General features: G+C 42.1%; 1 protein-coding gene across 4 annotated transcripts in view; it reads left to right on the top strand.

The window, feature by feature from the left end:
* The window catches only part of GRK5 (G protein-coupled receptor kinase 5), a 148,007-nt gene that overhangs the window by 102,108 nt on the left and 20,135 nt on the right, over positions 1-25,764 (top strand). For 3 of the 4 annotated variants that reach the window (XM_033149526.1, XM_033149527.1, XM_033149528.1), the window contains exons 5-8: positions 18,504-18,604; positions 21,440-21,532; positions 23,693-23,756; positions 25,046-25,186. In XM_033149526.1, the coding sequence (XP_033005417.1) occupies positions 18,504-18,604; positions 21,440-21,532; positions 23,693-23,756; positions 25,046-25,186 (399 nt within the window). Of the gene's footprint in view, positions 1-18,503; positions 18,605-21,435; positions 21,533-23,692; positions 23,757-25,045; positions 25,187-25,764 lie in introns of those variants that run through there. The other variant, XM_033149529.1, reaches the window with a different exon arrangement.

Here is a 25,764-nt window from a genome sequence, read left to right as displayed (position 1 = left end):
GTGTGTGTGTGTGTGTGTGTGTGTGTTTTGAGTTGAACATGAGGGCAAAGTTCTGTGACCCAGGGTCTCACATTGAGGACACTAGATCTGCTTATTCAAAATAATTTTGTCAGAGGCCCAGACAATGATCTAGAAAACACACGGAGCAGTTACGTGGATGGAACTAAGCAAGCTTCCTCCCATTAGTGCCCTATGTATGTTCTTGTGAGTTCCTACGGAGAAAAGGCAATGCAAGATGAACATAATATTTAAATAACGCACGCCCACATTCTTTCTACACAAGGCTCTGATGAATGCTGACTGGAATTACTTAATCGGGGATGCATAAGTTTCACAGCAAAGTATATACCGCCTCAAGTTGTTTAAATGTGAAAGTTCCATCTTAATTCTCCCAATTTTTGCAAAGCAAAACCAACCACCTCACAGGTGGGCATTTTTACTCTTTCAAAACTGATACGTAGGTGAGACCTTGATGGTTATGAAGCAGCGCACACACGCATGCGCGCGCGCACACACACACACATACAGGTGAAACTCGAAAAATTAGAATATCGTTGAAAAGTCCATTTATGTAAGCAATTGTTTTCATTAGCTACTGGAGTTTAATATATGAGATAGACTCGTGACATGCAAAGCAAGATATGTCAAGCCTTTATTTGCTATAATTGTGATGATTATGGCATGCAGCTGATGAAAACCCCAAAGTTGAAATTTGGGGTTCTCATCAGTTGTACGCCATAATCATCACATTTTTCGAGTTTCACCTGTATATGCGCCACACCTTCAGTATACTCTATTCTTCTGGGTAGTACAATAACAAATAGAAAACAATAAAATAAAGCAGATAAGACAAGAATTTTTTTTAAAAAAACTACTAGAAGAAGAAGAAATTGCTGCATTAGTAGTTTTTTAAAAGCATAGGTAACTAGAAGTATTTCTGCCGGGGATGTAAATGATATGAATGAGGATGCCAGGCAGACCTCCTAGTGAGCCAATAGGAAGCATTTCAAAGAATGAGGAGCCATTATTATGATGGCTGCCGCTCCACTTACCACAAATGAAAGATTCAACTCCAGCCTCTCAGCACAAGCTATTTCCGGTGCTCCTCCGACCTGGAGGTGGGCAGCCGCGCCACGCCGTACCGCACTGGTAAGAGCGGGCGGTGGCGGCAGGTGTTGCCGTGGGCTGGATAAACAAGTCTCTCGGGCTGTAGTTTAGAGACATCTGGGCTACATAGAGGGGACCATCTTAATTCCTCGCAATACTCCTGATGTAGCAACCTTTTAAATGGGGAATGTTAAATCACAGCTAGATGCAGCTGCTTAGCGTAACTTGGTGTGCTATGCAGGTGAGAAATGTGAAGGTAGGGGAGGGGTGGTACAGGGTTACGTGTGCATCAGTGCTGGGCCCTACCAGGACGTGGTGCCCTGGCACCCACCTCAGTATGCCAGGTACAAATTCTCATCCGGATTGTCCACAACTCTGAAATGTACCTGGATCATCTCCCAGCCACTCACACGTTGTTTTCACTGAAAGTCGTCTGCCTTCCCACTAGCGCTGTCTTCTTCATCTCCTTCTAACATTTAACACGCACTGCAATTATGTCTTAAAAAAAGAAAAAGATCCAACTCCCTTATTGCTGTCTCCTTTGAAGTGGAGTGAGAGTGCTGGCTGAAGACGAACCTCTTGTAGTCTCTTCCCAAAATGCAAAAGGTTGATCTACTGGCAGCAAAAATAATGATTTTGAGTACGGCTATGACAAGTCTTTTAACTATTCATTTCCTGCCTTGAGGTTCTGTATGCATGAACAATACTGTCGAATGGAGATATTTTGCACTCCAAGGATGTCGGAATACACTGCGTGGATCCGTTAAAAGATCCGCGGTTAATTGTTTATTTTAATGGTTATTGAGAACTACTTTTAGTATCCTTACGCGTAAAAGCGAAAGTGAAAGTAAGAATGAACAGTCGGTTTGCCAATAAGATTAATCCGCCTTTAACTTGTAGTCCCGGTAATGTTTCAAAGTTATCAATGAACGTTAACCCTGCTTCCCGCCTTTTTGGAGGGTAGCAACAGTGGTTTTATTGGTTGGGGTGTCGATCGTGATGTCACATCTGTTCCCAAATAAAAGGCTGAGGCTCCCCGCTTAGGCACGTTTTGTTTAGTTGGATTTCAGTTAGGTCAAGTTTAGTTTAAGGGTTTTGGGAGCGGGCTGGATGGGTTTTTCCTTTAGTTAAGGTTTAGTTTGCGGAAGATATTTCGGTGAGATTTTAGTTAGGCTTTTAGGTTTAGCCTAGGGCTAGATTTGCGGAAGATACTCGGTTTAGTATTATTTAGTTTAGTATCGCGGAAGATTGGGCGCGCAGGGACTGAGAGCTTAGGGAAACTTAGCTTAGGGCAAGAAACGAGCCTACGCGGGTTTTGCCAAAGCCACTAAAGATATACTCGGTGTCTGTCGTCCTTTGGGGAAAAGGGTAAAGGTTTTAAGGATTTTTTAATTTTAACCAAAACTTAGATAACGTCCTTGGTTTGGTTTTCCCAGTTCAGATTCAGGGCATCCATTAGTTTTCGAGGCATCCATTAGTTTTCGAGGCATCCATTAGTTTTCGAGGCATCATTTTAGTTCCGAGGCATTCATCAACTCACGCACCTTCGGAGTCATTTTCCGTCTTACTCAGCTTCCTTCAGATTGTGAGACTTGGCCTGCGCCCGTGCTCATAAGCACGTGGAACGCTGGCCGCTTTCCCCCCGCAACTGGTACCTCGTGCGTGGGCAGCTTAGGCTCACGCACGGGGAGCTCCAGCACCGAACCCCGGCACAAGGAGTCATGCAATTAGCAAGAACAGCAGAGTTGATGCCATTGAATAATGTATAATAAAAACTTGTTTGCTTGTTGGGTTACAGCAATTTGTATCTCGCCTTTCTACAGAAGCGGTATTTGAGGCGGTTCACAATTTTAAAAATAAAAGCAATGAAACTACAAATCAAACAGTGAATTCTAAGAATAACAGCAGTTTATAACAGCATATTAGTGCTCCTAGGGGCAGAAATAGTTTTTATTTTCATTAACAAGATTTAAAGGCCACTTGATTTTTTTTTAAAAAAAACACTTAAGTGGTTTGCATAAAACCATAAGAGTTTTTTTGTCACATGTGACATTTCAGATGTTACAGAAGAACCACATGACAACACTAGTGGACTTGGGTACTATGGTACCCTGTGCGAGGCTAAAATTTGGCGCGCACACCCTTAGCCCTCATGCTGCCTTCAAAAAGGTGGGTAAGAAGCACTCTGCTTTGGGAAGGAGCCACAAAAGCTCTGGCAGGGTCCTAGAGCCCTCCCACCTCCTGGCCAAAGCTGGGAAAGTGCTAACTAGGCTTTGGGGAGCAGGTAGGAGGATTCCCAAAGCCCAGCACCTCACTTACCAAGCTTTGGTCCAGTGTGCATAGCACTGTCCCAGTGACAACCCTGTGGCTGCCATGTAATATTCTCCTGAACCTCTCAGTAGTGGTCAGTGTCATCAACAATGGTATATTTCTCAAGTACCTGACAGGAGTAGTTGCAATAAGTGCTGTGTTGTGTTGATACCACTCATGTTTGGAGAAAAGGACCCAGAAGGTGATGCTGGGGTACTACAGCTCTCCCCTGCTTGACCTGTTGTCAGTGGGATTCCAAGGGGTAGCATCTTAATTGCTTGATGCTATTTTAAATCTTCACGAAACCATTGTGCAAAGTCATACAGAGATGTGCCCCACAGAGTCGTTAGTATGCAGGTGCTACCCAGATCATATCTCTCCTGTATATGGAGCTCTAGGGAGGCAGTGGAAAGCCTGAGCAGCTGTTGGCTGGCTGTGAAGGACTGGGTGAGATGGAGTGGGTTGAAACTTAATCAAGGCAAGACCGAATTACTGCTTGTGGATGGACGAGGGTGGCTTACAGACAAGAATCAGCCGGTGCAGAAAAGGTTAGTTTACACCCCTTCCCCATCCCTCGAATTCCCCATAAAATGCAGGATTGGACCACACATCTTGCTGAGATTGTGTCTTGTTTCATATGCTCATGTGCTTGAAATTCCACCCCCGAGGTCACTTGGGGAGTACAGTTTGAAGATTGGGAAAGGGTTAAGCATTGTTGTTTCTCTGCTCTCCGTCATGGTTAGTGGAAGTGGCTTTTTTGGTTCAAAACAAAACGCTTGGCTACCATTGCACATTTGCAACATGCAGTTTGGCCAGATATCTGTAGATGTGCCTTGGCAGATGGATCCGGTGGTTTTCTTGCCTAGATTCATGTGGGTTCCACACTTTTGCTTCCTGGGGAAAGTGGTTCCCTTTCGGAGGACTTAAGGAGCATTACGTTTCTTTGTGCCGCGGAATGCTTGTTTTCCAAGTCCTCCTAGATAGCTTTAAATGAAGAGGAATGTTGCTGCAGTGTTGAGAAAACGACATGCAGGAAAGTACTTGACCTGCCAGCCGAGCCTCTCCATGTAAATTAAACTAATATCATTTAATCAGGCTCACGCTGGACGCTGTTCAAAATCCAGAGCATCACAGTTTAAATATTCTACCGCAGCTGTTGTTTGTCCCAGCAGTCAGAGCTGAGGAAAAACAGATCGTGCCACTGTAATTGTGTATCGTCTCCCATAGAAAGCATGGTCGTGGTCCCCTTCCATGTCCCAAGAGCTGTTAGCGAGGCCTCTCACTTGGAGGGTTCAGATCAGCCTTTAACTTTTGGAGCATTTTTTAGGGCTTGGGGGATTGTAATGTCACTTTTGTCCTCAAAAGCCCTTTCTTCGGCCGTGTCCATTCTCAGTGAGCCCAAACCTTGGAGTTTGTTTTCAAATGAAGGACAAAATAAGAGCCGATGAGCGCCCAAGCATATTGGCTTCCAGCTTGCACATTCAGAACCTGTGCGTGTACAGTTGTGTGCACCTGACTTTATGCTGAGCATGAAGAGTTTGTGGAGAAGGACATGTTCACAGGACATGGATTTATGGTATGAAAAATGCTAGTGCTGATGATCACGTTCAGAATATTTTTCACGCATCATTAATACCTGGAGCCTTTTGGCCCTGAAATAACACTGCTGCGTTCAGCCAGCAGTTGGAACCTCGTGGACTTTGGTAGAAGCTACTGAATGTGCACGAGGGAACTGTTTCTTAACTTCTTCCTGCTGAGGATCAAACTGAACGTGAGCATTTTTCATGAAGTTTGCACCGCAAAATAAATGGGGGGGAGCCCTCCTCCAAACCTAAGATACACCATGCCAGTCAGTGTGAGAGTTTCATGTCTGCATCACAAAGTGGGAAGAAGCCTCCCTGGTTATGTTAAATCATTTAAGCTTGGAATACTGTTTCGGAAGCCTTAAAAAAAAAAAAAAGAGCAGACATTTTTCACGCAATCTGTTCACTTGCATTACTCAATTTTTGCTAAGAACATGTTAACTATTATCCATACCCTCCCTTTTATCTGTACCTTTTTGAAACCAAGAAACAGCATCCAATGCAACGACCAGTAAGGACAGGTAGGAGCCAGTTTAGGGGGGGGGGAGTGAAGGCTTTGATTTGCCTTTGGCAAGATGTAAAGAAAGATCAGAGGCAAACCTTTATGACAATACAGACTTTCCATAAAGTAGCTAATCAGTTCCATGGTTTGTGCCAGAACAGGGCCAAGATTTGACATGAGTTGGAAAGGTTGAGATTACCGGTAGTTCAAATCCCCCCCCCCCGCTCCACCCTAAACTGCATCATTTCCATTCCTTAGCTTTTGTCTTCTGTTCCACAGAGATAAGTTTTTAAAGCTGGTGTAATATAAAGGTTTTGCTTTTTGCTTTTTTTTACAAAATGATATGCCTTGATTTTGCAAAAAACCAAAAAAAAACCCCAAAGAAATGTACATTTAAAGAACACACTTTAAAACAATAAAGTACAGAAAAGGGAGGAACTGGAACAAAACCCAACATCAAAATGAAAAGGAGTGTAAAACAGACCACTGCCCTTTAAAAAGTTCTAGCTCTATAACAAGGCCTCAGAGGATGCAAACATTTGGAGGACCAACAATTCAGTAATGTGGCTATTGAGTAACAGGACAGTGACAGCCCACAGCCAGCTAGAGCCCCTGCTGAATCTCTCCTCTGAAAAGAATGAGTCAGACACGGCTTCCCTGAAGACTGTAAAAAAATAATGCGTCTCTCCTGCAGATGCAATGGGTGCTGGCCATGTAGCAACAAACGGAATAAATAGTGCTGGCTGCCAACATTTGCAATTAGTTGGTCTGTTCACAATCCCCATCAGTGTAACAAGCCACCCCCTTTGGCTTCGATATTTGCTTTGATATTGCTTATTGTTGATCCCTTAGGTAACTGATGTTTCCAGATGCTCAAAATGATTTTGCTTTACCTCTTTAGTTCCTCTTTACTGTAACACATTTCCAAGGTGCACTTTGACATGCATTCATAATAGGTTTCAAAATATAAAAACGTAGGAGAGCTTTTGTCTGATTTTATCATATTTTATAACATTGGTCTTGGGATTCAGAATCAAACAACTGATTTCACACCTGGATTAGTTTGTCCTGTACTATTTATAGCCAGCTTTTTAAATTGGTTCCATAAATATACTGGCAGCCAATATTTGATGATCAAGGAATGGATTAATATATTCTTTGTATCCAGCCCCCATTAGGAGCTATTTGGCAATATACTGCATAAGTGGAAATTTCTGAACCATTTTTATGGGCAGTCTTAATATATGATGGCAGGCTTGGTGAACAATTTGGGGAAGGGTACCATTCCAGCTGCTATTCTTGAAGGTTGCAGATTGGGTTAATAGTATTTATTATGATAAATATGAAAATTGCGTGAATATTGACACCTGCCTGGAAGTCTTCAGATTTTTAGGAGGCCTGGTAACATTTGCTGCTTAAATTGCAAGTGCCATTTGAAATACATCACTTTCCCCATTTACCGTATTTTTCCGTATATAAGACTAGGGTTGTTTTTTTAACCAAAAAATTAGGTTTAAAATTATACACGGGTAGTGCTGAGGGATGTTTTCTTAATTTGGAGTCCCCAAAAATAGGGGGCATCTTATACATAGGGGCGTCTTATACATGGAAAATTACGGTATTTGTGCCCAAGCCTTGATATGTTTTTCAGAGGACCTGGCCTAGGTGCTCCCATCAAATGAAGTAAGGCAGGTGCTATCAGGGAGAGGAGTTTTTGGTGGTGTACCTTGGTTATAGAGGGGGTCATCTTGCATATTTTATTGTCATTTCAGCACATACTGAAAACCCTTTTATTACCCCAGCCCTTTTAAAAATCACAGATCTTAAAAGATAAGAGGAGATATAAAATTATGTATTTTTAGTTACACTATAAAGTTAGTTGACATTTTTTGCTGCAATTTGTTTTACAGTTTCTGTGTTTTGGTCTTTTGTTAGCAAGTTTCCCAGGGAACATTGTCAAAGGGTGGCTTACATAAATGCTGCAAACGGATGCATAAATATTAATTTTTATACTAGTGCCTATCATTTGCAAAGACGTGATGGCAAATATCCTGAAACAAGCCTTGTAACGCAATCAAGGCAAATGCCATACTTCGCTGGTAAACAATATAAAAAAAGGATGAAATGTAGTAATTAGCCAAAGGTCTTGATTTGTCTTTTACTGGGCAACATAGACATTTTCTGACATTTTCCAGCAAGCTCCTGAAATAGTAAGAAATCCTTGTAAATTTCAGTTCTGCCAGGGTTTCTGACATTTGCTTGGCTTTATGCATACACCACAAGACTCCCGGGGTTGGTTAGAGGCTGCTTCCCATGTGTGTACTGGAACGTGCATTGGGCACCATTGAAAAGTGGAGGGAAGGGGTATTGTGTGTGTTGAGGGGATGCTTTGTGGAATTTTATAATTACCTTAAACAGAGAAACTCTCAGCATGAGGCAGAACTAAAATCCATTAAACAGCTAGTATGCACTATGTAGATAATAAGGCGAACCTTAGTCTGACTGAAAACCCATTGGAACCAGTGCAATTTCCCCCCCTTTTGTTTAACTAGGCTTTAGTTGAGGCCTATCCAAGGCATGTCCCTGGGGCAGGAAAGGCATATTTCTGTGCCAGGCAAATCTCCCTTTAATGACATATGAATAATGTGCGATATTTCCAGGGGACAGCTGCAAATTATACTGGAATTGAGAACAAGAGCTCTGGTTAGATACAAATGCCTTGTCAAAGGTCATAGGCATTTAAATCTTATGTTTCGGGGTGTGGAATGCGACGTTTGGGCATTATGACTTAACCACAATGCTGCCATTAGAACCAGTCCAGACAGAACAAATGTGTTCATTCTACTTTCCTTTTTTTCCTTAAAGGGGAGGAAACATTTGGAACAGATGCAATAATAAGGCAGAGTTAGGGTTTCTGTTTTGTTTTTCTTCCAAATGATCCGTTTCCACCCTAGCTTAGCTGCCTGGTTGCAAAGAAAACCTTTGTCGTTGGTTCTGCTGGCTTGCAATGTTAAGCTGCCAGTTCCACATTGCTGCTAATGCCTAAGAAGAGATGTCCAACCTATGGCAGTGACACTAAAGGGAACACAAACAAAGTTATCCACCTAGATGTGGCAGGCCTGCCCAAAACACAGCCATTTGGAAAACCAGGATTATCCTATGCTCTGTTGTGTGGTGGCAGCCAGGGGCATAGGAAGTGGGGGGCAGGGAGGCCGCCCCAGGTTCCATCATGGAGGAGGGTGACAAATGATCAAGGAACAATTACTGCCCTACTAGGGTGGTTAATAAAAAACTTTTTTTAAAAAAAAAAAATGCCTGCTCCAAAGGTCTTGTTTTACTACACTAGGGATTATATAGCTATATATGAAATTTCATTCATATCAGTTAATATCTTGACCCTCCTCCACGAAAATAGCTGTTTAGCTACATGGCCGTTTTCCTATGTCGTGAAGGCTGAAATTTCAGTTCAGTGGAGCACTTACTGTTCCCAATCCTAACCCTGTGGAAAGCCATCTAATTAGACTTTAATTTGATTTTGACATGTTTTTAGGAGGTAATTTAATTATTGTTTGATTTTTATACCAATGTTATGTTTCTGATATTAGCCGCCCTGAGCCGGACTTCGGCCGGGGAGGGCGGGATATAAATAAAAGCTTATTATTATTATTCCTTTGTAAGTATCAAAAGCTCATTTGTGGCTGAATATTTTGTATAAGGCCAGGGCTGTTGCTGCTGCTGCTGCTGCTGCTGCTGCTGCTGCTATAATTTTAATTATTATTTTATTTCCCTTTTTAAAAATCCAAGTTTTCCTAGTCAGATTAAAGTTGTATTTGGATCTGAAGGCCCATGCCTTGCTTCTGAGGAGTATTGCCTAGTGTTGGGGATGGAGACAAACTGCATTTTGAACACTGCATTTTCTGCCCTGAACACAAATGCTTTGGGATGTAGCAGATGGGCATTCAACCCTTTTCTTTCAAGGTGGAATTACCTGCTAAAGAGGTATAAGACTGCAACCCAAAGTACCGTAGTAGCCCATATTAAGTTCTCTCCCCAGACCAGTAGGCTCTGTCCCCTCCCCTTCATGACATGTAGAAAAACAGAGCTGTGACCTGCTGTTAAATTTTTATGAATTTCCCCATCTGTGCCATCAGTGCCAATGATGAAAGGGAAGGTACCAAAGCATAGAATATAACTATTCTTTATATAACATGGTTCTGACCTGACTTATCAATCTTGCCCACTTGTATTTGCTTCACTCTTTGAATAACCACTGGACATACTGTGGATTCTTCTTGAGTTTGTGGATCTGGTTGAATCATGTGCCTGTGTCATGGACTGCCTGGATGCAGAGGAGTGGAGGAAGGCACCAGCTGGGGAACCCACAATGGAAGAAGGTTCAGAGCCAGGGGATTGGTGGTGGACGACGATGAGTGGTCAGAGGGAGAAGAGGGAGCAGGCTGGGGGGAGGAGGTGATGGAAGCTGGAGAGGTAACAGGGTTTAATGAGCAGGAAGAGGCTGTAGCAGAGAGCAGTCCAGAATCAGAGGCAGATGAGAAGGCTGGAGTGGAGAGGGGCCAAGATGCAGAGATGAGGTTGGCTGCTTAAGAATCCAGGGGGTCTCTCCCTTCTGCTGTGACCAGCTTCTCTCCCCCATGTCTCCCAGAACCCACAGAGGTATGAAGAGGGTAGAGCACAGACAGACAAGGCGTTGGAGCCTCAGATTGCTTAGGAAGGAACCAGTGGAGAAGGAGCCTTAGAGAACGGTGGAAACGCAGGGATTCCCTCATTGGGGCAAGATCTGTTGGGAAGAGTTGCTGTGCTCACTAGGCCTGAGTTTTGTTTCTTTGAATAAAGAGTAAACTTCACCAATACCTTGTGAGTTTTTGCTGCCCTGCTGTGAACACCTGCCCTGACAGCCTGTTGGAAACCTTGACTTTATTCCATTTTTATCATGTTTCTTTACTTGTTAATTTCCATGTTTTGTGTGATCAGTCACATGACATAAAAACCAGGTTTGGAAATCAGGGGGAACCTAGTGGAATTTAGCTTTTATTTCCGTGTTAGTTGTTTCCAGCAAGAAATCTGTTTGCAACTCTGTTAACCCCAAAAATCGTGGGAGTTTTGCAGTGTAATTTCCCCACTGTTTGCGTGGCTCACACCATGTGAGGGAATCTGGGGCAGTATTCCTGCCTATCCTTCTTTCCTGCCATTTTTATACTGTGTGAATCCTAGGGAACAGAAGCACTCAATGGCAACATGTCAAATGGCATCCAGTGTTGTGTCACTTCATGCCCACTGATGTGAATGAAATTTAGTGTGGCATGGCGGTGTATTGATCTAAAAGCCACCGTTTCTTGAAGAAACTGATGATGCAGTGTAAGAAGAATATTAGAAACTAGGACAGAAGCACAAACATTATAACCAGGAAAACTAACATAATAATCCCGTCTCCTTATCATTAGGTTTACTTGGTTGAAAGGGCAAGGAAGAACAATTATGGAGAATAGTGTTTAGAGAGCCCTTCATTGACCAAAAAATGTAGCACACAATTTATATCCTGCCTCAGTTCCATGGAACTCAAGGTGGTTTATATGGTTCTTAGGTTGTTTCCCATCCAATAACTGACCAGGCACGGACCTGCTTAACTACAGCAAGGGGGTTGCCCCATGTGCCTTCAACTCATGCCTTGAAACAAGGCTGGCTTTGAATTAGCAATAATAGTAACTGTAGAAGCAAATGATGCTAAATGCGCACCACAGGTAGGTTGATACAAAATGTGTTGTGGTCAAATCAAGTTAAGTGATCAAGGTTATTTGTTTCCCATGGGGGGGGGAGAGATGGACATTAAAGCAGGTCTTGTGGAGTTACTATAAAACAAGAGTTAACACATCAAAGAGAAGTGCTTTTGTGACTCTAAAAATGAGTAATGTTGGCCGTAAATTAAAGGGTTCTATATTTTCCCTTACTGCTTTAGCTGATAAATCACATCTATGAGTCACCAACAAACCTCAGGATTACAGAATCTTGGTACTTAGAGGCACATGGTGAAGTATTTTCTCCTCCTAGACCTGAATATAGTCCTAATAAAATGCAAGCGATCCTATCTCCTAATAAGACTTTCTTCTAGCTCACATTCCTTCCATAAATTGTCGACCCAAGGGATTGGTGTTATTCTATCCAACTATGCAAGAATATTCAAGTGGTTAGGACTAGAACTCCATATAACCACTTGATTTGCTTTCCAAATGCAGAACACTCTTTGTAAGACTCGAGCTTAGACTTTAAAAAGAGCACACGAAAGCTCATACCAAGAACGAACTTAGTTGGTCTCTAAGGTGCTACTGGAAGGAATTTTTTATTTTATTTTGTTTTAAAAAAGAGAGCAATGGTTTTCAGTCCAGCAGTGACCAGAGGAAAAGACAATTTGTTTGGCATATTTTGCAGGCAAGCTAATCACAGCACTTATCATGTCATACCTTCCACAGTGTCCATGTCTGATGAAACAGAGCAAATGACCTGATTTTAGGTTGGATTTCAGTGTGGTTTTATTACATTAAGAACCAACAGTTTCAAGTGAGAGGGTAGGCCCATAAGGTGTTTCTCAACCTAGGCATATGACTTAACATCTTCATGCCTAAATTTCTGGGTTTCCCCTCAGGCCCAAATGAAAATTTTAGATAGCTCTCACTGTGTATATTTATGAATGAAAATATTAATTGATTAATTGAGTCTCAACTAGTTGATTAATTGGGTCAACCAATTCAAGTTCTCATCACAGATTAAAAGCAGGAGCTTCAGTTAGTTGAGCTCAAGATTTTACCCTTTTCGCACTGAATCATAAGCATCCATATGGTGGAAGGAATAGTTAATCTGTGGTACAGGGGAACCCCCATGTCTTGTTGTCTGGAATTCCCATGTACCTGTTTGATGTGCCCACCTCCTGTTAAATATCATTTCACACACACTGTTCTAACTACCGTATTTAAACGTCTAATAGTTCTATAACACAGTGGGATTCTTGGACTGTTATTTGCTAAGGAGCCCCGTTGGCATTTCACTAAAGCCGTCTTGTCTTTTCTCTTTCTACCTAACCCCATTTGGCAAGACCCAAGGCTGTGGTTAAGGCGCAGACCTTGTTTGATTGGAATGGAATAGACTTTTAGGCAATTTAAATTGAGTTGAACTTCTTAATTATGCTGTTTGTTGTTTTTATTTGAGACTCTGATTGGGAATCATTTCCTTTTGAAGCAGTAACATTACTAGTAGAATGTCAGGGGGATCAATGTGGGTAATTAGAACATGTTATCCCCCCCCCCGGTCTTTCGGCAATTTCAAAAGAGTATTTCTTTTATCACGCCAGTCTCTGAAGTGCACACATGGTAGCCATAGGTTCCAAAACACTGGGATGTAATGTAGGCCATTTGGCTAAATAACTGTATTTGATCCTGCAGAGTTCTGTTAGGTTTGGCTAGCAATGGAAACACAGACATGTGGAAGCCATTTCTCAGAAGCACATGATAGTGGAAATACTTGGAACAGGAACTGGAATATACACCAATTGTTTTGCCAGTGTTATAACTAGGGATGGAGGAACAATTTGTTTGGTCCATTTTTTGCAGTAGACTGGTCCAGTTTGGCGCTCCTTGAACTTACCTGCATGAAAAGGACACAACTCTCTGTTTGATTATGCACTTGCCTACATTTTGTGATGCAATTTTGGGGCATAAAAAGAATGCATTCACATGTGTATTTTACGTTTTTAAAAACGGGAAAATGTGTATTTTGCATAAAAGTGCATATTTTATGTAAAAGCTGTGCACAGAACGCATAGAATTTTAATGCGGACTTTTCATTAATTCTTTCAACAATAAAAACATCCACAAAAACCACAGTGGGACAGACCTGTTATTGAGTGCCAGCAAAACTGAAATGGGAGGGAATTTGGCTGCCTGGTCCACCCCTAGCTATGACATGTCCATTTAGCAGAGTCCTTATGGAATGCTGGAGCCAGTGCTTGTTTCTCGGGGTACACAGGGGTACGCACACCCCTAAACATTTTGTGAATCTTTGTACTTTTGTCCATTTACTGTATTTACTTTCCCCAATTTGGGCTATAAAATGGTGATTTTCTTGAGTAAAAATGAGAGTACCCCTAAACATTTTTTTTAGAAAAAGAAGCACTGGATGGAGCTATAATTGAAATTCAAAACCTCTGTTCACCATCATCACCAAAGTATCGTATAGTAGGTAGATGCATGTAATAATAGTAGCAGCAACAGCAACAACAGTGATATATCCAGTGCTTTTTTCTGGGGGACGGGACGCATGGGTACGCAAACATTTTGTGAATCTGAGTTTGGCCTCATTGAGGGGCAATATTTCAATATGAGTAGGAAAATGAGAGTACACCCTAAACATTTTTTTAAAGAAAAAAAAGCACTGGGTATATCTAATTTTCTAGCTTTTGTGTCTCTCTCTAGCTATTGGATAGTCAACTAAGTATTACTCAGGGGAGACTTTTTCTCAGGCCACACAGTGAACCTCTGAATGTTCAGCAGCCCTTCCTCACACTAGCATTTTCTCATTGCCATAGTAGCTCAGTGGGCAAGTTATGGGCAGGCAGAAGCTCTTGCTTGCCACTGAAGTTTCTGGCATTGCTCAGGGAAGATGCCATGCCAGATCTGGAGCTCTTCTCCTCAGCCACCTTCCAGTTCCTGTCAGTTTCTGTGGCCTGCTGATTAGAACCTGATCTTGAGAAGCAGGCAAAGCAGGTAAGTTAGGGCAGTTGGCTGAGGGTAAGCTAAAGCTTGCTGATGGTCTCTCATTCTGTCTGTCACAATTTATGGGCACTGTGCTAGGTCTTTTTAAATATAATTCAGAAGGCATTGCTTGTGGTCAACATAAACCCATTGCTTCCAACTGTGAACCTTACATTCATGGCAGAGCAGAAGAGGCCCAGAATAAGAGTTTCTAAGCAGGCCTCTCAGATTTTTTCTTCTTCTCACTGCCTCCACATCTGAAGTGTGTTCCTCTAGACTCTGCGCACCCAGGGCTTTCATGGAGTTAGTATTTTCAGTGGCAGGTAAATCCAGATTTCACAAAATATAAAAATAAAAAAGTGCCTTCAGTTGTTTTAATTAATTACATTTAAACACATGTCAAGCAGTTTTGAAAAAGAAAAAGTATCCCAGCCTGCAGTTTAAGAACTCTCTGGCAATGTGTCTCAAGGAAATGTGAAAAGAGTGAGTAATGTTGATGTGTTTAATGTGCTCAGAACTCCCTTTGGGACTATAAAATATCTACAAGGTTAGTTAATGCTGATTGTGCCACTTGGAACGGCTCCTCTGGCTTGAGGCTGATACTTCTGAATGGTTTCAAGGTCTACACAGTTACACAGCTTGTTTTCATAGATACCGGGTATGCAATAGAGGTGGGTAGGGACAGTGTCATCATTTAGTTTAATCACTAGGTGGCACTGGATTTCATTGTCGGGAGGGAAGGTCAGAAGTTTTCCCGTTGCTGGTCTGTTTGAATTTGAGAGAGGCAATAAAGTTATTGTCTAGCTTCCTGGCTGGGGTGTCTTCTAACCTTTCCATGACATGAGCTAAAAGGAAGGGGAGATTATTTCTGTTAAAAATAAACGGTTTGCAGCATTCCATGATGGGATCAAGTCCATCCATATGTTTCTTCTTATGTGTTAGGTAATGGATGATAGCATTCTAAAGAGACTTGACTCACATGGATAAACATGTTCTAAATACAGATTGGCTCGCAAAAAGGAAAAGTGAGAGATTAGATCAGTTCTGAAAAATGAAGCTTAGGCTGCATCTCTCATGAAATTGCTGCAGGAAAGAGAAGTGAGAACAATGCATGGAAGCGCTCATTCCTTTGTTTTATCTTGAATTCTGTCTGTTTTTTAGAAAGCTGAACTGAAAACCCTGCATGATGCGAAGACATTTTTATGTTAATTAGTTTATGGAGCTGATTTAAAAAAGAACTTCAAAACACATGGCATCACAGAATTTGTATGGTTGGAAGGGGCCCTGAGAGCCATCTAGTCCAACCCCCTTGTTGTTGTTGTTGTTGTTGTTGGAATCTGCCTGTCTTGACAGACAACTAAAGAGTGCACCATCAAGAGTAAAGTCAAACTGTTGGAAAGTTACAGAGCCTGCTGAGGCTGTGGAGACCAATACGGGAGAGACATGTTTTATTGCAGCTGGGGCAGATGAAGACGTATGATTTTGCTGTTATAGGTGCACCACGGCGTTTCTTCTCTCTGTTCTCCCTCCTGCGGCCATTTCTCTTCTGGTCACTGCTGTGGATACATGACCTGTCTGTCTACAGGCACTGCGATCATCTGCAAGAGATTCGCTCACAGCAGTGTTAACGTTGCCTGCCTTCATGGATGATAGAAGCTGGAATCCAACAACACCTGGAGAGCCACAGTTTGCCCATTCCTCCTTTGCAGTGTCACTTTAGTCTCGGTTAACTGGTTGAGAAAAGTGTGTGTCAGTGTGCAAGCGAGAGAGGTGATGGAGAATATATTTTACCCTGCTCCACCACTGCTGGATATTTAGTTTTGCTTCCACCTTTCTTCCCTGATGTGTTGTCCATGCAATTTTTAGGCATTATTAGGAGACTTCCCATGATATTGCATCCTTTTCAAAACAACAGATCAAGGACCCGTCAACATTAAGCATTGTTTAGCTGTTAATCCACTCCTCCTCCCCCCTCATATTAGCCCAGAGAAGTCCACACCACTCAAATGTGTATTTGAGGGGCAACTTTGGTCTTTTATGTTCATACCAGTATGCCTCCTTGCCTTCTGATTTGTTGATTCTGTTATACTTATTAGGCAGGGCATGCACAATAAATAGTTGTGTGTGCATGTTTTGTTAAAAAAACAACAACAAAGCTGTCCAGGAAATGCACAAAAGAACAGAGTCAGGCAATTGCAAATACTAAGCACATACTTTTCAGATTGCTGTGAAATATCTTGTGTAAAAACAATGTAAGGTGGTTTTCTTGTTCAGTTTTCTGCTTTTTTGCAAATTTGAGGGATGAAAAGAAAAACTTTATATATAAAACTATGTCCCTCTGTTCGGGGGTGTGCTGTAAATAAGTGCACACACAGCTGTAAAAGAAATGAAAGCACTGAGGAAGTAGTGGGCATGAAAAGGGGAGTAGCAGAAAGCGATTATTGATCCAACCACCTCAAAAAACCAAAACAAATCGTCTGCTGCTCCAAGTGGTTTGGAGCCCTCTCCCCCCCCCCCAGTTTATCAGATTATCCTTTTATCAGAATTTCTCAAGTAAGTGTATGCAGCACCGACTATGGGATTTGTCAGCAAATGCTAGTATCTGATTGTCAGAGGTAGTAATACCTTCTGACACTGGACTGCTTCTGCTTAATGTGAATATGGCAGAGAGATGCAAGGATCCCCTCCCATCTTGCACACATTCTGTTGCCACATCTGCAATGTTTCTGTGCATGTTGCAGATGTGTGATGGGATGTGTGCATATCCAGAGGATAGCTCAAACATTGAAAGAGAGCTTGCATGTTACATAAAATTATAAATCTTTACTCTTTGGAGTTTACATATGCGAGTAAACATCCATGAGCAACTATTCATACAACCAGTGCTACAAATTATAAAAGTATACTATAAATTAATCACTTTATTTACATTTTTAAAAATATTCTATTCAAACTGTTACATTTTAGGTTTTGAATTTAGTAACACTATAAATAAAAATAATACTCTTGGCCAATTATCATACAAACCAAAAGTTGGTTTGGGTGGTTGCATAATACTATTTCTGTGTGCTACCTTGCATGGCAGGAAGCTCCTATGACTGCCTTCTTCAGCATGAATTTCCTCGTGAGGGGAAAGAACTAGAGTCTTATTAAATGATTTGTAATATCTGATTGCTTATTAATAATACAGCAAAGCAGCAAAGCACCAGGCACCCTCGCTTTTAAAGCAGGATTGTTTCCACAAACACAAGGCTCTGCATTTGATCCCTTCTTGTTAGCTGGCTGCAAAACGCTCTTTCTTTTTGTTGGTTATATTCAGGCTGCCATATTCCATCTCTCTTGAGAATACACTCAAAGAGGAAGGGAGACAGAACACTGATTTTAGCTCCCATTCTTTCTCGTGCCAGATGTGTCACAACTTTAAATAGCCACTAGCCAACAACACCATTAAAAAGGCAACCATACTACATGAAACCCTCAAGGTAGTCATCGTCGCTAGACTTAAAACAAATTCCACAGAAACAGGACCAGCACTCCCTCTGGGAGCACACTCAGGTGCTGAGTGCCAACGGGATTGTCACCAAAATGGAGCCACTTGAGAAACAAGAGGGAAGGTATTGGTATGCTTGGTGTAATCTCAGTGTTTCAGAAGTGCAAAACAAAGAAAAACTGAAGGGGCAATTCCCCCCTCCCCAACAAAAACCCAGTCCAGTGAGAAGAACTAAGCATGTTCAGTAACTATAGAGTGTTAACTGTTAGAGAAGAAAATTGCTGGAAGTAGGAATGGCTTCTGGAAGAGGGTAGGGCTGGCCGATGGGCTGACTCCTATTAGGAAGTGGGGAGTAACAATAATGCTTTGTCGAGAGTCCCACAATATTCATTCATTTGCAGCTAACTGGCAGGTATCAACAACACAACCCTTTTAGGGAAATTTTGCGGAGGGTTCTAGAATATCTCTAAACTGGGTCTCTATATTTAAGAAGGAAAAGAAGGTGGATTGGCTACTTCTTGGCTTACTTTAGCGGGTTCTCATTTGTCCTGCAAATAAGTCCCCAATTCTTTCGTGTGATGAAATGTGTGTTTCCGTTTAAAATATTGCATTCACGAGCCACAGGGAGATAAATTCTGGTGTTGTTTTCTTAAGACTGCAAATATTTGTCTATACATGAACCTGGTTGTCAATGGAATGCTTTCCCCCATCACAAAGCTAATGTGTTGCTTAATCTCTTTGCTTTTTTGTAGTCTCCAGTTTATGTAGCAGAAGTCAGTCAAGATCTTGTCCAGCAGACAGAAGAAAAACTTGAAAACAGTCCCTGTAAAGAGTTATTCTCACCTTGTGTGAAGTAAGTTAGGGTTATTTCACTGTTGCTGTCCAAAATATTCTTTTCCAATTAGGTACCAGTTAAAGGCTGAGTGTTTTAATTCGTCTCAACTTCTTATTTGCTGCTCAAAACTAACATTTGTTATCTTAAGGGCTTTATACAGGCAATGGTTTTGGTATTTTTGTGGGGAGGGAAATTTAGAGTGTCCAGTGCTAAACACAGCTGGTTCTGATTAATTTGATATTTGTCCTGTATTTTTGGCCCCTTAATGTAATGGGAAGGACGCGGGTGGCGCTATGGGTTAAACCACAGAGCCTAGGGCTTGCCGATCAGAAGGTCAGCGGTTCGAATCCCCGCGACAGGGTGAGCTCCTGTTGCTTGGTCCCTGCTCCTGCCAACCTAGCGGTTCAAAAGCACGTCAAAGTGCAAATAGATAAATAGGTACCGCTCCGGCGGGAAGGTAAATGGCATTTTCGTGCGCTGCCCTGGTTCGCCAGAAGCGGCTTTGTCATGCTGGCCACATGACCCGGAAGCTGTACGCTGGCTCCCTCGGCCAATAAAGCAAGATGAGCGCTGCAACCCCAGAGTCATCCGCGACTGGACCTAAGGGTCAGGGGTCTCTTTACCTTTACCTTTAAATAAGCCAAACCTGAAAAGGAATCAGTACTAGGTCCAACTCTTCTATTTGCATCCTTTACTTGTTTCCTTGAAAAAAATTCCAGTGACACCCGCACCCTCTACAACATACACTTAGAATTTTAAAAACTACTTTTGAACCCCCAATAGTTTGCAGTGGGATAGCATATTTGGCTGAATGTTGCTGGCTGTGCCACTCATTTGTCTTTAAAGCTATACAGTAAGAAACGCCGGAAAACAGCAAGTCAATCCCCTCCCCTGAACCTTGTCATTTTTCATTTTGTTAGCTAAATGGCATAACATCTGCTTTGCATCCAGAAGGTCCCTGACTCAGTCCCGGGCATCTTCAGGGTAGAGCTTGAACAGATCTCCATTTAAATCTTGGAGAGTTGTTGATAGTCATCATACAAAAATACTGAACTAAATGAACCAATGGACCATATAAACTGACATCTTCCTTTCTTCTTACGCTCATAAAACTTCCTATTTGATCTTCCTGTACTTCCCTCTCCTAAAGGCATGAGTGAACATTATAATAATAGCAGTAACAAGGGGTGTGTGTCTGTTTCTTGCTAGGGAAAAGGATTTTCCTTTACAATGAACAGGGAAGCGCCAGCCCTGATTGGTGTAGAACTAATAGAGAAATGCAGGGTTTCTTTTTCTCTGCCAGGGTCCCTAGTGAAATACGTAGCATTGGCCACAACTTGGCAATGTGCATACACGTGACAAAATGGGTTTTTCCACTCATGATGGTGAACATGCTTTGCACATGCTTTTTCCTGTGTATGTATGGGGTGTTGTGAGGTCCTGTACAAAACCCAACCTTCGTGTTGTGGACAGTCTACATCAATATATTCTAGCCAAAACAGCAAAACAAAAAGCTTCAAATCCTTATGCTTCCAAGGGGAGGTGTGGGGAATCCACATCCCTTTCAGACTGAATTGCCTCCCATTCAAATTGGAGAGGGAGGGGGGATGAATTAATTGGCTGTTAGCCTATGTGGACAAAAGACTGTGCAAATGCTGCTGTGCACTGTGGCATTGAAATGCACGTGTGTTGTGTCATCCTATTGTCTGTGAAAGGGCTTATCGATTTTCGCAAAGTCGCAGCAATTTTGCCATTGTACCGAAAAGGTCTGCATAAAAAGATTTGCGTTGCAAACCCTAGTTCCCATGTTTGTCGGGACAGCAGGACCTTAAAACAACAAAAAATATCAAAAGCGAGGGATCATTGAAAGCTGTCACCATGTAGTCTCTGTTGGCTGGACGGCTTTTGTTGCTCGCGGGTGGTTTAAGTGGGTATTTGCAAAAAATAGATCAGTCGTTCTGCTCATGTGTTTGAATGACTTTGTCCTGCTTTTATTTTGCTCTTTGATGGGGAAGAAAAATGAGAATCATTCACAGTGTTAACAACAAGCTGGTTTTGTCCCCTTGGCTTTGTATCGTGTAGGGATACTGCCATACAGATGGAAAACTTACAGTTATGAAAAAGGCAGAGCTGAGCTTGAGGTTCAAAGCTGTTCCTTGTTCCTCTGATTTCAAAGCATGGGGTTTATTGGTAAATCTTGCCTTTTAAGACCAGAAGAAGAGTCTGAAGGATCACACCAATAGCCCATCTAGTCCAACATTCTGTTCTCACAATGACTGGCAAACCAGCAATCAGGATTCGAACACAAGCAGCCTCTGCTCCTGTGATTTCCAGCAACTGGTATTCACTGTCAAAGTACAAAACTAAAACTCAAAGAGATATATGAAAGGCAGCCATTGTTCCTTAAAAAGAAGAAGAAGAAGAATTGTTCTTAATTATCTAGTTGAAATAAACCAGCTTTGCATAGCATTTAATTAGCTATGTACTCAGGTGTGCATGAAGAAACCCTGCATTTTTTGCTCAGTCAATCAAACTGTTGCAATACCTTTAATAAAGGGTTTACTGGCAAGCGTAGAAACTATAAACACTGGTTGCTAGAATATGTTTTGGTTTATCAGCAAATATCATAAAACCCAGGTGTTTGAGAACAGCTAACCTCCTAAAATATTAACAATTACTCATACCATCAACATCCGCAGAGTTTGACATTAACAATAACATGCTATATATTTTTAATGTATTTACATTTGAACTTGTGGAAATTCACCTAAGCATCCTCGCTTCAAAGAGTACGTCTTCATAATGAGACTCGGGATTGTAAAATGTTTGTCTTGTCTTTTTCATCTGAGATAGATCTGTTCAAGACTACCTAAGTGGAGAACCTTTTCGAGAATATTCAGCCAGCATGTACTTTGATAGATTTCTCCAGTGGAAATGGCTGGAAAGGTAAGTGGTCCAGGTGGGCGTTGTATGTCTTTATTCTATGATGGGACTCAGGAAAGGATAGGGGGAATAATAATGTTAATAGTACGTCTAGCACCTGCAAATGAATTGAAGTTCACTGTTTTTGACTGCCCCTAGACAATGGGGAGACTTTGTCCAAGCTTTTTATGCTAATCATACATGTAAGCCCATGTTCTTTATTTTTAATATTAAGAAGCTAAATACTCAGTTAGGAATATTCAGTTACTAGAATAAACAAAAGCAGGGATAAAGGACAGCTCTGGTTAGTACCCTACTTCAATGGAACTTGGTCCATTGGGTAAGTGTGTGTGCTAGGCAGGTGCACCAACTTTGTGAGGCTGAGGTGTATTCAGCCCTCTCAACATCTTTGGGCAGGGGGCCAGGCCACCTCAATGTTGAAGGGAGATCTGAGTACAGCACAGCGCCAGTGGCTCAGTCCTCCTGACTGTGAGAGAGGAGGTTGTTGAAGCCACACTGTGCTGAGTTCCGTGCCAAGGTTGCAACGTCACAGGCATTACATCAAATGTGTGCGACGTGCCCCCTCAATCTTGGGTGCAAGTTGGCATCTCTGATACTAGGATGGCAGCCTAACTCTCCCACATAACTAATGCAGGAATTTTACACTTTAGCATACTCCCAGTTTTGGCAACAATGCATCAATTACTGGCATACTTTTGCTTTTACTGGGTTTTTCTTTGGGGTTGTTTTTTTTTTTAGTATCCTTTCATATTTTTATTTTTATTTTTAAACTGCCAACTGTTGATTCGAGGTATTTGTTGTATTGTTTTGAGGTGGGGGGTTTGTTGTTTTTAAGCGCATCTCCCAATTGCTGCCTGCCACACAAATACTTCCTTTTCACTATTGAGTAACTGCAAGCAAGACAACACCCACACATCTGGGATTAGAGAAAAGGGCTATGAGGGCAGATGGGTGTGGAGCCTCTAGCTGCTGGTACGTCTCAGTTTTGAAATTTAGCATGAATGTTTTAAGGCAAGGCTTCTGAATGCCTCCACCGGAAGCGTTGGAGGTTTGCAAGTTTCACTATCATAAGGTTGCTATCTTGGATAGCCCTAAGCTCACCCTCAGTGTAATAGCACGCCGCCCCCTGGTGGCTCGATCGGTTGTGTCAGGAAAGCAATAGTTATGATACTCCTTTGAGTATCAGCTGTGGCTGTTCATTTAATTGCTCCCTGAAGAACAAATGACAGAGATGTTCTTTTTATAAAAAAAAAGAAAAAAAGAAAAAGTGAGGTGCTGGAAGAAAAAGCACCCGTTTCCCCATTGGATTTCAGAAATCCTATTATAAGAGAGAGTTCGATGGTCCAGGCTTGACTGTGGAGTCAGCTCCACAGTTGAAATGTCTTCAGCAAGGAGCTTGTGAGGCAGCAATGAAGGAAGCTGCAACTGTGGCTATTAGTCAGCCCACCTACTCTGTGCCGAGTTGCTCCTTCGCTGACCAGATGTAGCAGTGATGTAGTGGAATAGGCCCAGATTAGGTCAACAGAATATTTTGATAATCAAGTTGGCCCTTAATATTTCCTTGAGGAAGAATTGCTGTTGTCAGCACCCTAACCGGTACCCAAAGGGTGCTTCCGGGCTGTCTCTATTTTGGGGTGGAATTTAATCACATTCCTGCAGATTGAGTACAGGGAGTACAAGCCTCTCTCTCCTGACGGGCAATAGAGGTGTCCATGTACTCAAGTAGAACAGGGCTGGAGAAGCTTTGACCCTCCAGAGGCTTGTGGACCACAAGCCTCATCTTTCCCTGTGCTAGGTGAGGCTGGTGGGAATTGGGAGTTGGGCAACATTTGGAAGGCCAGGTTGGTCTGCCCTGCCCTGCAAATTGCTTGTGTCTAATAGCTCTACAGGGCTACATTTGAGAAATGTGGAAAAACCTGCAGAGTTTCGAAACAGCCGGTAATACTGTCATTGTGCATTGCTGTAGGAATGACTGACTTAACTTTCCTTTTGTTGAGCTAATAGCTTGGGATGGTGAGCTAATGGTTGTTAGGGGATGGTTTTCTTCAAATCACCTTTAAAGCAACATTCTTTTCTTCTTTTTGCTTTCTTCAAAAATAGCACTAAGCATTTTATCTCTTTTTTCTCTCTCTCTGTCTCCCCTTCCCAATCTTTTTTTTCCAGACAACCAGTAACGAAAAACACATTTAGACAGTACAGGGTATTAGGAAAAGGTGGTTTTGGGGAGGTAAGTAGTTCTGAAAACTTCTGTTGAAAACAATGTGCTCCTCAGAAGAACAGTAAGCCAGACCCACAAATATCTGATGGACTGAGCATGAAAATGTTAAGGACTGCATGAGTTTCATGATTTAATGTTTAAGAATCTTTAAGCTTGAGCCATAGATGGTGTGCCTCAGGCAGTATTTTTGAGATAGTACCGTAAATGTTTACCTGCATGTAAATATAAAACACTAGTAAACCATATTGCTTGAGAGAAAAACAACATCTCAGTAGTAGAGAATCTCCTCTGCATGTAAAAGGACTCAGATCCAATTCCTGGCATCTCCAGGTATGTCTGGGAGAGGTGTCTGCCTGAAACTCTGAAGATCTGTTTTCAATCAGTGTAGCCAATACTGGGCTAGATAGACCAATGGCCTGAGTTGGGATATGGCAACTTCCTATGTTCCTTTTTTTGAAGAGGCTTCCAAGACTCCTTTATTGCATCATGTTTCTGTGGTTGCTCTTCTGAAAAGTGAGGGTTGCATCTCAATCCCCTGGTTTGCTGCAGCAGGGTCTTCTTCTGCCTCAACCCTCCAGAATGGGAACTTGCATTTTCTGTAGGGCCTGGAACCTCTTTCATTCAGCCCAAGGGCCACAGCCCCTTCTACACAGCCTTCCTGGGGCCACAGCCCAGTGGTGGGCTGCACTTGAGACAAAAGCGGGAACAGTGGATGCAAATTGTACCTTTGTACAGTAGGCTAGTGTCTAAGTATATCCCCATGCACCTCTGTCCAGGCAAACAAGAAATATTAACAGAGCTCAAGGACACATTCTAACCAGGCAAAGCATTCAAAGAATGTGCAAAGCAGGTCTGGGAAGGGTGTGGGTGAGGTATGGAGAGTCTCAAGGGCTAGATGGAGAGGCCAGGAGGGCCAAATTTTGGGTGCCAGTCCTGAAGTTCCCCATCCCATTGGTAGAGGTTACTCTGGTCAGTGTCTCTCAGTTTAGGATGTTCAATGAGTTCTGTATCTCAATGCGCTCTGAATTTTCCTTCAAACTTTGCTCCTTGTCCCATACCGAAGATCATCTTTTAGTAAGTCTCTTCAGTTAGTTCTGAATTTCCTTTAAAAGTAAGATGGGGGGCTTCAGATAATACAGTTTTATCAAGAAGCGATTTTGATAACTTAAGACATCAATCCTAGCCCCACCTTCCTTCTGGATTGGCATGGTCAGGATTACCAGTTTTAAATGACTAATTCCTCCAACACACACACACACCCCTTCCACAATTTGTTGATGTTGTTGTTTTCCTTCTAGGTGTGTGCTTGCCAAGTACGAGCAACTGGGAAAATGTATGCATGCAAAAGATTAGAGAAAAAAAGGATAAAGAAGAGGAAAGGTGAATCCATGGCCCTAAATGAAAAGCAGATTCTAGAAAAAGTCAATAGTCAATTTGTAGTAAGTATTGCCAAATTTGCAATGGGCACAGGCTTTCCATTGGGCGGCACACCCATCAAGGAATGGCATTAGTCACAGGAAGTGTATAATGCTTCCAGAAAACATCTCAGCTCAAGCCAACATTCTGAAGTTGGCTGTATGTGATATGTTTTGTCACTCCCAGTACAGCCTTTTCTGTGCATCATTCTTTGATAGTCCAAAACGTCAGGGCGTCTTCGTGCTTCATTTGTCAAACCTTGAGATGCTGCAGGCATAAGAGATGCAGGAGCTAAATGAGAAGACCAAACCCGGAGCAGCACAGGAAGCCAAACCACCACCACCAATGATAATTGTGTAAAAAGTGATTGATAATTAAACAAAACATGGCTGCATGTAAAATAATCGAAGGGGGGGGAGGTCTACTGCTGCCATCTGCGATAAATTATCTGTCTTGTTCTGATGAAGTATGGGGTGCAGTCTAGGAGATCTCGTCATAATAACGTGATAATCTGAGCTGTTTGTAGAAATTGTCATGATTGTTACAGAATAACCGCTACCATGGCTACAGTATATGTTTACTGTACATGCTATCTTGTGTT

This window comes from Lacerta agilis, chromosome 5 (genome assembly GCF_009819535.1).
Source record: "Lacerta agilis isolate rLacAgi1 chromosome 5, rLacAgi1.pri, whole genome shotgun sequence".
NCBI lineage: Eukaryota > Metazoa > Chordata > Lepidosauria > Squamata > Lacertidae > Lacerta > Lacerta agilis.
This window is presented reverse-complemented; position numbering and strand designations above follow the sequence as displayed.